Below are 17,685 nucleotides of genomic sequence, written 5' to 3' on the forward strand. Positions count from 1 at the left end.
GTTATCCATTCCCCCACAAAATGGATTTTGTCAAGCATCCCTTTACCTGTACAGGCTTCAGACAACGTCCCAAGAGTAAGCAAAAGCATACAGTAAATAGCTAAAGAGTGAACAATTGGAAAGTGGATTTTATATAAGGTTCTGTCCAAATTTTAGATAAAGGTTCTGCACACCTTCCAGCTTGTCAATATCCTTCTTAAACTGTGGTGCCGAGAACTGAACACAGGACTCCATTTGGGATCTAACCAAGGAGGGTAGCATGAACTATTCTTCGCAAGGCACACACACAAAGAGCCTTGTGGCACTAGACTAACAGATGGCATAAGTCTTTGTGGATTTGAGACTATTTCAGACACATGAAGTGTTATGCTCGGTTGGCAGATACCTTATTTATATATACATACACATTCATATGCAGAGAGAATATATATTATAAGGAGTGTGACCAAAAGGCTATGAAATGCACGATGCGTAGTTTGTGACATTTCTATGCAAAACTCTTAAGTATACATTCAAGCAAGTGCAATGACCATTTGCAGTGGCCATTTTGGCTAATTTGAAGTATGAAAGGAACACCCTCTCCATCAAATACAGGAAAATCTGCCTGCATTACTCCAGGACCCATTCACCCCACCATTGTAGGAAAGCTATCAAAATGCACAGATGCACCACAGTGCAGATAACTAATCTGCCTTTTGATTAAACAGGCTCTGGGAGAATTATAATATAGGCCTAATCATAAATAGCTGTTAATTCCAATTTTCTAAGAAGGCATTCCAGCAATTTCAATTGACTCTGAAAAGAACTGATTTTTGGGTAACCACCCCCAGAAAACGTTGCTTATTTTCTGAAAAGAAAAAAATTAACTAGGCTAATGTGCTCGGGGTGGAGGGGCGAGAGAGGGTGGGGAGAGAATCATAATGTATGAATTATAAATTCTTAAGAACACGAATTCTACTTCTATTGCACTGTTGGACCTGGAGGATTAAGTCTGCAATAAGGTTATTTAAAAACCAGGGTTTTTTAAAATTAAGTGTTCAGTGTCATATGTAGAGGAATGGCAGATTCCTTGGAACCGGAGACATCTCACTGATGCGAAGATGCTGTAGATATATCTGATTTGCAGTTTCCAATGTGAATTATCCACACTGCCAAATGCCACCCTGGCTGTTTTCAGGGGGCAAAACCTTAGGAGTTGGCTGGACTGAAAGCCTTTTCTGAACAGAACTAAATCCCACTGAATTATGGAAGGCTGTGGACCAACCCTGGGAAGAGGCTCCCATGCAGTAAAAAGGTGGCATGTGGGATATTTTGCCACCCCTTTGATAAGCCACAGATCTCAAGGCAGAGGTCTAATGTGGCTCAGAGCCAGCCCAGAGCCCTGGGTTCACCTGCTCATATGGGCTGGGGAGCTTCATGCCTTGGGAGCTGGATGTGGCCTTCAGGGTGTCTCTTTCTGTCCCCTAGGACTCTTACATACTTACTTACTTACTTACTTACTTACTTACTTACTTAAACTTTCGCGTAACACTACATCATGAAAATATATCAAAGTGGTTTATAGCAATAAAACCATCCAGGAAGTTAAAAGCAAAACAAAACAATGTTGAAAATGAACACCAGTAAACCACTGTAGAAGGATGTATTCTTAATTGCCTAGACCTGGCAGAAAGGGAAAGTTTTCAGCAGGCATTTAAAAGTTGGCACAGAAGGCACCTGTTGAGTCTGTATTGGCAGAGTATTCCACAGGGCTGGGCAGCTTACATTAAAGGCTTAGGATTTCTCCATGTTACCAAATGAGCCTCGTGTGGGGAATAGTCAATGATGTTCCTGCAGATGACCTCGGTGAATAAGATGGGATTGAAGGGTCCAGGAAATATCTCTTCCCAAGCCATGCCTCCTCAGGCCACATATCTCTCTTCCCAGGTCACACCGTTCACTGATCTCTACCTTCTACATGTGTTTTTGAATGACTGGAAAGTGCCCTTGAACTGTGACTATACTTCACGCTGGCCTGAACAAAAGCTGGACGAGCACATGTGTGGGTGTGCGCCTGTAAAACATTTTACTTTTGCATGGTTGAATGTGGCCCTTGGGTTGAAAAAGGTTCCCCCAGCCTGGGGTCTCTGATGAGGTGAGGAGGCAATGAAGATTATGCCCCCTTCCTCTGCCCAAAGCCTTAAGGTACGTACTAAGAGGTCTAATCACAGCAGTTTTCTCTAAGGGTGCCCGCCAGGGACTGAAGAATCTATCTCCATTTCTGACATTCATTCCAGTCTGGCAGAGCAAAACTCCAGAACTCTGCAGCCCAGAACCAAGTAAATCTGCCCACCTTACATACAAAGACCGCCATAGACAATTACCTCAGCATCTTAAGGCACATTATTTTGTAGACGTTGCAGCAACATGACACTGGAATCAGAGGCTGACAACTTTACCATGCAGACAGCCGTAGATGTAAGGCCTTTGAAATTTTCTTGTGTGGTTTTGAAAGCTATTCTATGCCATGAAGAAACAGGGGAAAGGGTTTGTAATACCCATAAGCATTCTGGCAATTGTAGGTTTTCTCTTACACATCTTGGTGAGTGAAAGCAACTTGAGATGTTAGCCCCAGCTTTAAAAGGAAGGCTGTTGTTGGGAGGAGGCAAAACCCTCCATTTGGGCTCCCAGCAAGCATTAGGAACATCATTAGCCCTTAAATACAATGCCACAGAATTCCAACCTTGCCATCCCACCCCCATCCCTTGGGGCAACTGAACCAGACACAAGTTAGTTTTTTTGTGATTCATTAACTCCCCACAATGCAGCCAGACTGGTGGGTTTCATTCTTTCCAGCCCACAATGTCGCAGTGTTGCAAGCTGCCAGCGACATGGCCCAGGAAGTGTTAAGCAAAAACGAAATCCCAGCCACACTGGAAATGGTTTGAACGTTTCATTCTCAGAAAACACACACACACACACCAAAAGATGGTAACGTAAAAGTCTCAAGGTCACGGCTTATGCAGGAAAAGATTTGCTCTTCGTGCTGCTAACAATGGCGAACCAAAAGAAAAAAAGGAAGAAAAGAAAGAAACCCTAAGGATGATATTCCAATTAAGGCTGAGCTAAAGGTTCCCTTTGGAGGCCAAAAAGAGAGGAGAACAATCTTACTTTTTAACAGTGTTTTGCTGTCTTCTATTTTGCAGCAGCAATGTTCCTTTGGGTGCTTGTAATCCCCCCCCCCTCTTTTTTAAAGGCTGTTTAGAAATCCGTTCCATTATGACATATTGTCATTCCAAGGGGATTTATTTTTATTTTTTTGGTGAGGCGGGGAGAATGGGAGTGCTGCTGCCATCCACAAGATTATTCATTTAATTAAGAAATTTATATATAGTGCTTCATCAAAAGGCCACGGGGAGCTTTGCAATATAGCAATATGACAAACAACACAACATACATGCATAATGTAATATACATAAAATGCAAGAAAACAAAAGCTATATGGATACAAACCATAGTATGCATTTGTGGCAAATTATTCATAAATTATTTCAGTCATTCACCCAAAAGCCTGCTGGAAGAGGTGTGTCTTCACCCATTTCCTAAAAGAAGCAGCTATGTGCTCAGATGCACCTCAGTGGGCAACGCAATAGGCAGACCACTGAAAAGGCCCTTCCAGGGACTTTATCCTGTGTAGGGACCAACACCTTCACCCTATTTTGCACCCATTTGGGGACCCATGCTGGAAAATCACCCAGATACCTAGATAGAGATAGAGATAGAGACGATAGAGATAGAGATAGAGATACACACACACACACACACACACACACACACACACACCATTTTACCAATTACAAATGAGGTGCAGTTACAGAAAGGTAGCCGTGTTGGTCTGCCATAGTCAAAACAAAAAAAATTTTCCCTTCCAGTAGCACCTTAAAGACCAACTAAGTTGGTATGAGCTTTCGTGTGCATGCACACTTCTTCAGATACCTGAAGAATGAGGTGCAGAATTGGAGGTTCAGTCCCAACTGCTATAGGATGGTTTTATACTATGTTGCTCCTCTCCTTTCTAGGCTATCTATAATCTCTATCTATATCTCTATCTATATCTCTATCTATATCTATATCCATATCTCTTCCTTATACCGAGTCAGACCTATAGTTCACCTAGCCCTCTTCTAATTCCCCAGGGTTTCAGGAAGGCATTTCTCTGAGACCCAGCATCCCTTATTTGGAGATGATAGAAAGTGAAGTTCATCTCTGCCACTGAGATATGCATGCAGGCGCTCGCCATCTTCTGAAGCCATGGCCCTGGGGATGGCAACTCCCAGCATGGAACTGGTGAGAGGGGGGAAAGGGAGAACAGAAGCCTGGGTTATGGTGAGGTCTGCTCCTACCATCAGCCAACCCTCTCCACCAGTTCTCACCACCTCCCCCTCCCAGCAAGTGAACCTCTATGAAGGGGGAGTGTAACCATGCCTAGTTTGCTGGGAGAGCCAGGAGATGCCTTTCAGGCCTCTGCTTAAGAGGAGTCCTGCTGGATCAGGCCAAAGGTCCACCTGGTCCAGAATCCTGTTATCACTGTGACCAACTAGATTCCCCAAGTGGGGAGGCTGCAAGCCAGAATGAAGTGCAACAGCACTCTTCCCACTCAACTTGAAAACCGTGTTCCATCTTTTCCTGTTGGGATTCAGGGGGGTTGTAGTTTCCTAGCTTCCCAATTAAACTTCATTCAAGGGCACTGACTTAACACTTTCAATAATTTAACTTTTAAAAAGATAGAGACCTCTTGATATCGGAAGAAGATATACGAACCAGGGAAAACAGTCAGGCAAAGCCAGCAAGCCCCATGATTAACGGTGGATATGCTCTAATCCTCAGCTCATTTGTTTACGTCACATTCAAAAAAAAAAAGCATCCAAAATGCTGATGGGAAAATGCAGCACTGTCCAGAGCCTCCCCAAAGCACTTTACAACTCTGAAGCCTGCATCGATTATTCTGCAAGTCAGAGAATCTCTCTCTTCAGTCAGCCATGATGCAACAACAGTGCCCCTTTGTCCCAAGGTAGCGTTGCTTGATTTTCTAAGGGGTACAGCTGTCTATGATGAGTGAAAATGTTTCTATGTGTATGGGGGGGATCCCAATAAAATTAGGTCTTATCAAATCCTAGTAAACTTGAAGAATTATAAATATTGTGGCCTCTGAGCAGTACTGCAGTGACCTATCTAGTGAGGAAGAAGTGGCTGCATTAACCCTGGCACCACGGTAGATACAAAGTTGTCAAAATGAATATTCAGAAGCAGCCTTTCTCCTAGCAGTGAACTGCTAGGGCAGGTGTGTGGGGATCCTGTCTCCCTCTAGATACTGCTGAGGTACAACTCCCAGCATCCCTGGCCATTGGCAATTCTGGCCAGGGCTGATGGCAGTTGTAGTTCAGAAACATCTGGAGAGTCAAATGTTCACCATTCCTGCACTACAAGATCTTTCAACAAGCTCTAGAGGTCTAAACATTTTCCCAGAGGTGGCTTTCTTTTTTAAAAAAAAGTGCCAGCCAAAAAAATACGAAGACATTTCCCCATCAATGGAGAAAAAAAGACAAAGACACACAGGGGGAGGCCTGTGATTTTTACAAAGCAGTTCCTTTCCCATTCTCTGAATTGAGACATGACAATATGCCGCATTTTGCAAGACTTCAAGGCTTAGCTAATTAGAGCAATAAAATAAAATAAATGGAGCCTCTGATGTCCTTGGAGCCAAGCCTTAAAGCAAACCCCGGCCCACAGTTTCATGCAGGCATAGCTCCTGAGCTTTGCCACCGCTTGCAAATCGTGCAGCTGGAACGAGAAGCAGAGTCTGCCTCAGTGAGCATGCCTCATACTTCAAGAAACACACATTCAAAGGATGCTCAGTTGAGTGCAAAGCTCTTATTAAAAGTTAACGAGGCCAAGTTGCTCATTTTCTTGGAGGTTTGCTCCTACCATCTCCCAGGCACGTCTTTTAAGTTAGGCACAGAGCAGAGCCATTTAACGAGGTCACTCACTTTCCCCTCTCTGCTTTTCAAGGAACACTTCTGCCCCCCTTTCTGACATCGCTGATCACCCCCAAACACTGTCACAGCTTATGAAAGTCGCAGGTGACGAATCACAAGCATTAAATGCCATGTCTGAAAAGGGCGTCACAAAACAGGTCTGATGCAAATATGCAGGTGAGATGCTGCAGCAGCCAGACACACCTGCAGTTTCCTCCATGGTCAACAACTCAGCTTCTTAGAAAAGGATGCACCAGCATTTTGTATCTCACCTACAGAAATGGGTTACCAGAAAGCAGGGCAACATTCCTCAGGGAGATGGATTAGGTCCACGAGCTGCCGTTTTCCTGCTCACCCCTGCTGCTTGTTAACCCTCCAACATTGACATCCTTACCAATCCCTGATCAACACTCCTCCCTTTCACCTGATGACATCCCTTAATGTTATTCTACTACAGGGGCAAGGGACCTTTTTCAGCCCCGGGCCAGCATTCGCTCATGAGTGACCTTCCGGGGCCCACATGTCCACAGTGAGCAGGGCAAGAGGCAAAAGAACAAAGGCTCTTACCTTTGTCCAAGTGGACTATATTTTCATTCATGCAAAAGCCAGATCTTTGCATAAACATCTTTCTCCATCTTCCATGCTGGTAAGCAAGAGCCATTATCACAGCTGAAGGATATATTGCAGCTGGGCAATATCACTCAAGGAAAGACCAGTGAGGGATGGGGGCATGGCCTGCGGAGATTTCTATGGGCCACAAAGGGGTATCTGGAGGGCTGCATTTGGACCATTGGTTTCCACCTCCTTGTTCTACTGAAAGCCATCTCAGCACAGGTAGCTGCTACTTTGGTCCCAACGCTAAGCAGCTCATGGGAGATGCATCAGCTCCCTGTATAATAATATGGGTCACCTCCTACAAGGCCAGCTTTAGGTAATTTCTCTCCCTCTCACTGGAACTTGGAGGCCTGGACTGCTCCTTGCCACCCACTTATAGCTTCTCAAACCTTGCCACCAGATCCCTTTTTCGGCTCCAGAACAGTCACTGAGCTCCAGCACCCAGCTACTAACAGGCTGCTGCACACCTGCTCCACCTCACTTGTCACTGCTTCTCCAAAACTTCATGCTTACCTCCATCTCCCCCTAGGATGCTATGCCTTTTTTGAACAACAGGACACTTGCACTTCCTTAATGTGCTTTTCCTCCTTGGAAACAGGAACTGAAAGCTCTGGGAAGCAGAGGTACTTTCCATCTGTTGCTGCCATGATAACTTGGACCCCAGTCAGCTATTCACACCTAGACCTCAAGACCCCCTAACAGTAACCTTGAATCAGGAATATCCGTCTTGCAGGGCCACTAGCCCTTGACTCTACTGGCACAGAATATGAGGAGGGGACTCTTTTTCTGATAATAAGGGTTTATTGTCAGACTGTGAACTCAGGCCTGGCTTCTCTCACTCAACACATTATGTATCCAGGCAGTTTGTCTTCATCAGAGGCAAGATCAACAGTTGGATGCCACTGATGAAGTACCCTTTGTTAGCTTAGGCAACTTCTTCCTGTGCAAATTCTCCTCAAAACCAGTGTGGTGTAGCAGTTTCAGCATTAGACTAGGACCTAGGATAGCATGGATCAAATCCCCACTCAGTCATAAAGCTAATAGGGTCACCTTGGGCCAATCATTGCCTCTCAGCCTAACCTACCTTACAGGGTTCTTGTCAGGCTAAAATAGGGAGAGGGAGGACCATGTTCACCACCTTGAGTTCCTTGGAGAAAAGATGGGGAGTAGAGGCAATAAAAGAACGAATCTGGCAATCAGCAGAGAGGCCTCTGGCTGCCTTCATCAGAACAAAATTGGTGGCAGCTAAGAATGAGCTGTCCATGGTCCTGCAGATCTTGACTCCACTCCTAACTGTCTACCTCCTCAAACTTCTAAGTTTCCCACATATTTATGTTGCTGTCATAGTTTCTACCACTTGGTTGAAAGTAATCCAAGGCTGAAACTTGACATTTCCGCTCTGCTAAGCCAGACAAACTCTTATAGCTACATCCTGCAAAGGGGCAAGAAGGCCCATGCACCAGCCAGCAGCCTGAGGAGACATTCTCTCCCTCCCTTGCTCCCCACATAGAAGCAGCCACGTGGGATTACCTTCTAAGATGATCCCACAGGGGAAAAAATGCTGTGGAATGCAAAGTCAACGGGAGAAAGTTCAGAAGACAAAACGAGTGCATGAAAAGCTTGCTGCTACATGATAGGAAAAGCTGAATAATTGCATTCAGGAATACAGCTGTGGTCACTTGAGCAACAGAAAAGGGATTTAGTAGTTGGGGTTACAGAGAAAATTACAGCCTCCTGTGATTTACTCTATAAATGTCAACTTGATTCAGTGTTTAGGTAGCCAAGCAATGTTACTGAACAGACATTTCACCACAGGAGGAGGGGGAGGCAGATGGATCTAACTATGTGTACAGCTCTATTCATTCTATTCTCTACTATCCTCATACCAAGGAAAGCCTCAACAGTTAGTCAGCTGTTTTAACCCCCAATTCCTTCTCAATATATTTATCCAAGCAAAGTTTATACAAAATATAGTAGGTTATTATTAATCATATATGTATTTGGACAATAATATTTTATATATAATAACGTATGGAAATGTAATTGATTACAGTAAATATACTATATTATCTTTTTCTTATTGTATTTTTGCACTATTTCTTTCTCCATTTTCTTTCCTCTTTCATCACTGAAATTCTTTCAACAAAATGGTAATTTATTTATTTTTTAAAACCCAATTCCTTCTGTTACCATCTTCACATGAACATAAGAAGGGCCTGCTGGATTAGGCCAGCAACCATTCTAGTCCAGCATGCTGTTCTCACAGTGGCCAACCAGATACCCATGGGAAACCCACAAGCAGGATTTGAGCACAAAAGCACTCTCCCTTCCTGGTGTTTCCAGCAACCACCACCAATCTTTATCATCCATGGACTTCTCTAATCCTCTTTTAAAGCCATCCAAGTTGGTGGCCATGGCTGCCTCCTGGGGGAGTGAGTTTCATAGTTTAACTATGCACCAAATGAAGAAATACTTTCTTTCCCCTATCCTGAATCTTCCAACATTCAGCTTCACTGGATGTCCACAAATTCTCATGTTATAAGAGAGGAAGAAACACTTTTCTCCATCTATGTTCTCCATGACAGGCATAATTTTGCAAACTTCTATCATCCCACCCCTCACTCTCCTCTTCTCTAAACTATAAAGTCCCAAACCCTGCAACCCCTCCAAAGGGAGGAGTCTCTCCATCCCTTCAATCATTTCAGCTCCCCTTTTATCCCTTCATTCTTATTTCCCACTCTTTGGCCACTGTGACAAGATTGGGATTTAGACTGTTCTTGGGTCGGTGTGGGTTTTGGGTGCTTGCTCCATGTGCTTTCTCTGAGTATGAAACACATGGGAGCCTCAGAGGACAATTTCAGGTCCTGTAACCAGGGGATGCAGAGATAGGTCAAGGGAGCGCCAAGCAATTAAACGCACCTTGCGCAAGGGAGTTATTGAGCTTGTGGAATAGCTAGGTAGATAATTAGGCTTCTTTACTGATATTTACTCCAAGCAGACCCGTTGACATTAATGAACAGGACTAGGTTAATTTCAATAGGTCTACCCTGAGATAAATGTAGTTGCATTATTATACACACATATACACATCTCACATGATTGGTCCTACTTCTATAATAGGCAACAGCAGATGCTTTGATGAAAAGGGAGAATTCCACGTGGTGGAACGGCATGAGAACAATTGTGTGATAGGCCACCACACATGCTTGGAAAGAGAAGAGAGTGATACAGAGCTGGCTTGGGCAAAGCAGCCCCCATACTTACCATTGACAGTGAGGTGCACCCAGCTGCCGTTGTGGAACGTGTCGTACTGCTGATCGAGCATGAGCACCTTGCACTCGTACCAGCCTTGGTCCTCAGAGCGAACCTGCTCAATGCGCAGAGATGCCTTGTCATGAAGGTTGGCACGGCCTGGAAGAGAGCAACAAGGTGGAGATCAACAGAGTTCGCCAACTGAACCCAACAGAATGTGGGCAGCACAAGGACGTTCAGGGCAACTGCAGAGCCGTATTTTGCCAGTAGGAGGAGAGTTGTGTGGGGCATTCATGGTGGTTGTGATCCCAGGTGCTTACCCACGAATGAGTAGAACACTAAACATTTTCTTCCACGGGACTTTTAAATTTTGGTTCATGGAAGATGTTCATAACAGCACCTACAAGACTCATGAATCAGCTTCAATTGTCCCTGTTTATTTATATAGGCCACACCATACATTTATAGCACTATGATACTACCATTTTTACTTGAATGTAATGCACCCCTTTTTTGGCCAAATTACGTCGTGAAAATTAGGCTGCACATTAGATTCGACGGCACACTACATTCAAGTAAATATGGTACATTAAACAGTTATGGCTTCCCCCAAGGACTTCTGGGAGCTGTAGCTTATTAAGGGTGCCCAGAGTTGTTAGGAGACCCCTATTCATCTCCCAGACCTACAATTCCTAGAGTGGTTTAACCATCTATTCCTCTTCCCTCTTCCCAGGGACCCCTAGGAATTGTACTTTTGTAAGTAGAACAGGGATCTCCTAACACAGGCATAGGCAAACTCGGCCCTCCAGATGTTTTGGGACTACAACTCCCATCATCCCTGACCACTGGTCCTGTTACCTAGGGATGATGGGAGTTGTAGTCCCAAAACATCTGGAGGGCCGAGTTTGCCTATGCCTGTCCTAACAACTCTCAGCATCCTTAGTGAACTATAGGTCCCAGAATTCTTTGGGGGAAGCCATGACTGTTTAAAGTGACACTGCAGTGTGAATATGGCCTTAGACAACTAACACAGGCCAGGAAAGGGCATAGCTCAGTGGTGAAGCACCTGCTTTGGAAAGATCCCGAATTCAATCTCCTGGTAGGACTGGGAATATCCCTGCCTGAAACCCTGAAGATCTGCTGCCGGTCAGTGAAAGCAGTACTAAGCTAGACCAACTAATGATCTGATTCAGAATAAGGCAAAGCTCTCAGTAACTTACAAAGCAAGTTTACAACTTTTATAAATTCTATTAAATACCCGCAGGAAGAGAAAAGCCATAACCTGGCACCAGAAAGATGTCAAGGTTGGCATCAGGCAGGCATCACTTGGAAGGGCATTCCTCAGGCAATATGTGCATGTGCAGGAGCCCTAACCATCACTGTGCAGCACCCAGCCTCCGTTTCACATGCTGCCTAGATGTGCTTTGAACAGCTAATATTTGAACCTCAAGGATGCTTTTCAAGCTAACCTTTAACCACAACAGCAACCACTTTTAAGTCTGTGGAGGACAGGGCTATTGCAGAGTAACATGGTTACAGCAGCTGGAGCAGTAGAGCCTCCAGCAATGTGAGCAATAGTCCTTGGGGGGCGGGGTGTCAAGCAGTATGAGAAATGGAGTAGAAAAACAACCAGAGACCTGGGAAGGCAAAGAAAAAGAGAAAGAGGAAGACAGTGAGACAGAGAGAAGGAAACTCCGGGTGCTTGGTTTCACAGAGACTGAGCATATTTTGGAAGAGTCCTTCTTTGGCAGCGCATTTTAGGTGGTTCAGCTGCATGAACCATCCTAGTAACTCGTTTGTGTGCTACAAGCATTTGCAGCTGTGAAACACTGAAGGGCATGAACGACTCAGGGCCAGATCAGAAGTGGCAGGATCATCATTCACATGCCTTGCCCTGTTTGCATACAAGGCAGGCAAGGGTGGGAGGGTCTTATGGTTGCAGAAAGAGGAGCATGCAAGAGAAGGGTGAAGAACCCGCCCCCACTCCATAGCTCCTTTCCCAGCTTTGATATCAGAAGTGAGCTGGGAAGGGGAGAGGGAGAGTGCCTGGAGAAACAGATTACGGGTTAGAGGGAAGGGACAGGGGAAAGTTCAGCACCCCTGACCCACATTCTCCTGCTGATGTAAGACACGCAACCCCATCATCCCCTGCTTTATAAAGGAATGAGACAGGGGCAACGTGGATGGGGAGAAACTGTGTCCATCACTGCTGCATCTTGTTTAGACACCAGAGCCCCTAGTTTCCAGGAAAAAGCTCAGGGAAATTCCTGCATCTTGAGATGCAGCAATTGGGGGGGGGGAGAGAGAGAGAGAGAGAGAGAGAGAAGAGAAAGTGAATGCATCCGGTTTCCAGTCTTCTCTGAGGCCAGAGAGAAGCTTGTGGGGATTAAAATATCATCACTGAAAGCTGTTCCCCCTTCCCCTTCCCTTTTCAAGAAAGAGCCTGTGTATTCAGGGTCAGGCAATCCCTCACGAAGCAAGCAAACCAGGTAACAGAGAAGGGAAGAGGAGAATGAGGAGGACTAGACTGAGAGGCACAGAATGGAGCCCTCCTCAAAACCCACCCTGCTCACATAGCCCCTGTTTAATCCTTTCATCCCTGCCTACAGTTGAAAGGAGACCTGAGTGAAGAGCAACTCTGCTTTCTGACGTGCATCCCTCAACCCCATCTTCACAAACTCTCCAACTCCCTCCCACTGCCAGAATTGAAAACTGCATGCTCCTTGCGTTCAGAGACCTGCAAACCCACTCCCATTGGGCATCCCCTCCCCACATTTCAAGTACTATTAGGGAAAAGGAGAAGAGAAAACATCTCTCCACCCACTCTCTCCATGCCACTCAGGATTGCATATGCTTCTGCAATCTCCCTCCTTATCCACCTGGATTCTCACACATCTGGAGTTTGTGAGAGATATGCACTCGGACCATAGCCTTGGGAAAGGGCCACAGCTCAGTGGCATGTGCCTTGTGTTTCACAGGTCCCAGGTTTTGATCCCAAGCATCTCCAGACAGGACTGGGAAAGACTAGGTTCCTGTAGTCATGGAGAGTTACTGTCAGCGTAGACAAGGGGAAACCAACCCGGTGCTCCCTAATGCAGCTGGACTACAACTCCCACTTCTTCACACAGTGCCTGGTTAAACTATGGAATTTGCTTCCACAGTGCAGCCCCCAAGCTCAAACTCACAGTTGGAGGCAAGTGTTATTTCGGACAGGAAAGGGAGAAGCAAGCTCCCTGAAGCTGCTCCTCCTCTAGCTGATTAATAGAGCCAGGCTAGTCTTTCCCATGCTTTGGCGTTTGTGCTGGAAAGTAAGGGGAGCGGCCTCCCATGGGCCTTTGTCCTCTGGTTCATGGCAGAGGCCAGTGTGTTGCTGTTTCTTTTTCCCCCCTTCAGGTGCCCACTTGGTGTGATCTAGCAGCTGAGCTCTTCTTAGAGTCCAAGGGCAGAGACAGACAGACAGAGAGCGCCCAACTGACACCCAACATTGGATTCGGCTAGATTTTGGAAGGCATGGGCTGCACAAATGATGCCCGAACTACTGCAGCAGCATCAAATGCATCTACTCTCCAAACCTGCCACTCAAGTGCAGGGAAAACTGCAGAGCTTCAAGAGGTGACCTAATAGGCTAGTTCGCATTCCTGAATGGCGTCCAGGGGCACGCCTGGCTGCTTGTGGCCACAGCCAACATTCAGCCAGACACGTGGGAGAGGCAGGTGCCTGCAGCAGAGCCAGGGCCATGCGGGCCACTCTCTTCCATCCCTTACCCTGCCTTCTTCCACATCTGCTTTTCAAAGTTTTCAACTCTACACAAGCTCTCAGAAATTCAAAGGACGGTCCAGTAAGCACAGGAGTCCTCCAGCATTTACTAGGCATCCTCGTCTTTGGAGCTATCCTGAGATGGCCCTGGAGTCAAGCCCTCTGGGCCACGTGGAAGCTGGGGACAAGGACATGCCAAGGTAGGCCATGTCCCTCCACAATGTCAGCTCTCGTTCTCTTCTCCCTGGCTCCCCCCAAACGCATCCGTCCGAAGAGGTTTAGCACATGAGCGTGCGAGCGAGTTGCAGCAGCAGCAGCAGCAGCAGCTCCCCCTTCCGAGGATGTCACATGAGGTTTCCAGCACAGGGCCCCCGAAAGCATCACTCAGGGCTCTCTGCTGCCACTGGAAAGCCAAGGCAACAGGCACGGGAGCAGCAGCGGATGCCCTCCTTTTCGCTGCCTTGGCTTCTCTTGGCCCCGACAGCCCAGCTGGCTTTTCTCTGCCGCGGCTTAATTAAAACCAACCAGGCGGAAATGATGGAATAAAAAAAGGGGGGAAAGAGAAAGAGAACTTCCTGAAAAAGAAGAGGGAGGTGGTGGTGGTGGAGGCAAAACGAGCCTGGCCTGATCTCTGTATTTAACCAGCCAGCCCAAATTGAACCAAGGGTAAAGACAGATGCAGCGGTTTACTTGTGGCAGAGGTCACTTTGAAAAGCATCTTATCTCCCCAGTCATGAACACAAGATACACGTTTTTCTGTGCATCTGGGGCGGGAAAGATACAAGAAATGATTCTGCATGTTTTGAATCTATAGACCCTGCAGATTAGAAGCTTACAGAACTGCTGCCTGTAAAGGCGGCGGGGGGGGGGGGGGAGAGTCCACAGTGCTAAGCACCTATTGGCTAGCAACTGTGATGGTTTTACAAGGGTCCCTCCAGCCTGGTGGGTTTTTTTACAAGTGTATTATGCAACATGTCGTTAATTTGCAACAAAAGTAGTGCATTACTGGTGGACTTATATTAGATGAAGCATGCATAATCCTGCTTAATAGGTGGTTCCCTTTTTCATGCTTGTCTTTTAAAAAACAAAACCCTATGCAAATAATAGAACCCATTCAAGTTTTTAGTGTAAATGAGAAAAATTATTCCATGGTTTTTATTGCGGCGGGGTAAAAAGAAGACTCACCGGCATATTCTGGGTCCACATGGGGAGGGTAGAACCCAAACTTGATGAAGATGGGGATAGGCACTCCAAACTTGAACCACTCCACCACATAAGGAGGGGGCTGGCCGGTCAGTGGGTGGATTACGTCGCATCCCAGGATCACACTCTCACCAGCACGAGCTGTCACAAACTCGGGTTCCTCCCTTAAGCCGTGGGCACCTAGAGAAAAAGAAGGAGGAAAGGGAGAGGGGGAATCAGTGGTGCTGCTTCCCAATTGCTCGTCTGGCAAGGGCCAGTGATTCTTATTTTCAGTAGGAGCAACGTTTTAAGCTCAGAAAGCTTCGAATGGCCAGTGACATTGGATGCACTTACTCACTCACACTCTGTTACTTGCCAAGTCGCAGGCCAGAGGACTCCTTAACCAGAGGCAGTTTTAGGGGAGCACAACTAGTTCAGGTACACTTGGCACCATGCTGCAGGGGGCACCACAATGATGCTGTAGAACGGAGCAAGAGAGGCTGGGGCCAAGTTTTAGTGTTGCACAAGGTGCCACTGCAATTCGAGAGCCCAAGGTCCATAACTGCCTTAATGCCCTCTTCCTGGGCAGAAGCAGAACAGAGGTTTTGGTGGAAGGCTCCCCACCTCAATCAAAAAACACCACAGTAGATTTTATTGTTTCTAGCCAATGGCCATCACAATCCCCACCCGTGCTATATACTTGAAGCATCATCATACCACTTTAAGCAGTCATTACTTCCCACAGAGAATCCTGGGAACAGAAGTTGGCAGATGTTAGGTGATCCCCTTATTCCCCTTCCAGAGCTACAATTACCAGAGTGGTTTAGCAACCAATCCCTCTTCAGAGGGAACTCTTGGAACTGTAGCTCCATAGCGGGGGGGGGGTCCTCCTAACAGCTCTTGGCAGCCTTAATAAACTACATTTCCCAGGATTCTTGGGGGGACGCTATGGCTGTTTAAAGTGGTAGGATATTGGGGCTTAAAAAATTCATGATCAAATTTGTTTAGTACAACTTTGGCTTTGCAACACAGTACCTAGGAAGAGAAGAAACATGTCTGTACTTTTCCCCATGATGCAAGGAGCTTTGTTGTATGAGGCATTCTCTTTTGGGGGTTAGAACCCCACTACCAAGAATCCACATTCTGAGGGTTTCAAGCAGGGATCTCTCCCAACTCTAGCTGAGATCCCAGGGACTGAAAATTCTGTACTTAAGGGGGTTGGACTAGATGATTCTTGGGGTCACTTCCAAATTGCAAAACTACTATTCTATGAACCTGGGGGCCTTTTGCATGCAAAGCACATGTTTTATCAGAAAGCAATGGGCCCTCCCCTTATATCCATCAGGAGGGGACATACGCACAACTGGCTGCAAATTTAATCTTGAGAAATACCATTGTATTCCTTATCAAGGTCAGCACCAAACTTGTGGTCAGAATGCTCTGCGCCTTTTGCATCATCGTGGTCCACTTTGCTCTTGACAGCCAAGCAAAGGGGGCAGGCTCCCAGGATGAAAGGGTGGGTCAAGCAGAGGGCATAGGAAAGGGGAGAGATCAGCAAGATTATTAAAAAAACACACAAAAAATAGGCATCTCTGCAAAAGGCTCCAAGATGAAGCTGACTGCTGAGGATAGAAAGCAGGAAGTAGAAAGAAAAAAAACTGGGAAGAGAAGAGGCACCTGTGTGTCCAAAGGAATATACACTTGTTTGTGCAAAAGCCTGTTCTATAAAGGTAGCAAGATGAGAATTCTACTCTGGACCTCCCTGCTCATAGCACATAGGCAGGCATCCTCTAAACGCCCCCTGCCTGGAGGGGATTTACCCTGAGCCGACAAAGGCAGAGTCAGGCACTTGCAGAGTCAGCCTCCCAGCATCACTCCAAGGTGACCTTCCCGTGGGGGCTTCTCACAACCACCACCAGAGAAGCCTCTCTGCCTCTCATTTCAGAGAACAGAAAGGAGGAGGGGAGAACTGGGAAGAACCACATGGGTTTTGGTGTGTTTCTTTGCGGGGGGTGGGGAGATTTTTATTTTAGAATCTCTGCATCGCCTAGCAATACCTGCAGGGAATTTCTCTCCTCCCTGTAGCAGGAGCAGCATCCATTCATAAACCAATTTGCCTTTGCAGCCAATCACCAGCAAAGCGCTCCAAAAAATCCCTGGAACGGGCCTTTGATGGGGAAACCGCTGACGCAGCCTGGGCTGCAGTACAAGCGGTGACAGCATTGTTAAAATAGAAACACGGTGGATTACAGCGGCTGCTACACCCAGGGAGACAGGGAGAGAGAGAGGCCGGCATCCATTACACACACCTGGTGCCTTCCTCATGTGCACCCTAACTGCAACCGGAGAATCACACCTCCATCCAACCCATAAGCCAGAATCCAGATTCAAATGCACACACACACTTATAGACGCAAATCCCACCTGAACATGCAGAACATCAGAAGGTCAGCTCAAATCTGCATCACCGTCTGTAGCCCCAGAGAGCCAATACCACACACTTTAGACAATCCTGAACCAATGAGCCAACTTGCTAAAAAAACAGCCGTCCCATGTCCTGGCTAAAGACTCAGCTGTAATCAAACAGCATCAGATTTGCAACTCAAATCCTGCAAAAGCGAGAGGCATATCTGCACCACTGTCTCTGCCACCTGTACCTGCACCCAACCCTAGATCACAATGCTAATCTTTGGCCCTTTAAACCCACAACCAGTTCCCACATGGGACCCCAAGATGTGGCAGGGTGCTGACCTCTGACATGCTGTAGGAAGGCACTGCCTCGCACAACTGAGATCACATCACAGAAGGGGAAGACCACAGGTCTACCGGGACTGGCCCCATTATGGCTCAGGCAGCATATTGGAAA

At 46.5% G+C, this 17,685-nt stretch overlaps 1 protein-coding gene across 6 annotated transcripts in view; it reads right to left on the bottom strand.

Moving 5' to 3' along the window:
- IGSF9B (immunoglobulin superfamily member 9B) overlaps positions 1-17,685 on the bottom strand; it is a 117,195-nt gene that overhangs the window by 61,124 nt on the left and 38,386 nt on the right. For all 6 annotated transcript variants that reach the window (XR_008327745.1, XM_053366795.1, XM_053366793.1 and 3 more), the window contains exons 2-3: positions 14,823-15,020; positions 9,894-10,040 (exon numbers count right to left, since the gene is read on the bottom strand). Coding sequence is in view for 5 of the 6 variants with exons in the window: in XM_053366795.1 (XP_053222770.1) it covers positions 9,894-10,040; positions 14,823-15,020 (345 nt within the window). In the remaining variant the exon portion in view is untranslated. The remainder of the gene's footprint in view (positions 1-9,893; positions 10,041-14,822; positions 15,021-17,685) is intronic.

This window comes from Podarcis raffonei, chromosome 15, assembly GCF_027172205.1.
Source record: "Podarcis raffonei isolate rPodRaf1 chromosome 15, rPodRaf1.pri, whole genome shotgun sequence".
NCBI lineage: Eukaryota > Metazoa > Chordata > Lepidosauria > Squamata > Lacertidae > Podarcis > Podarcis raffonei.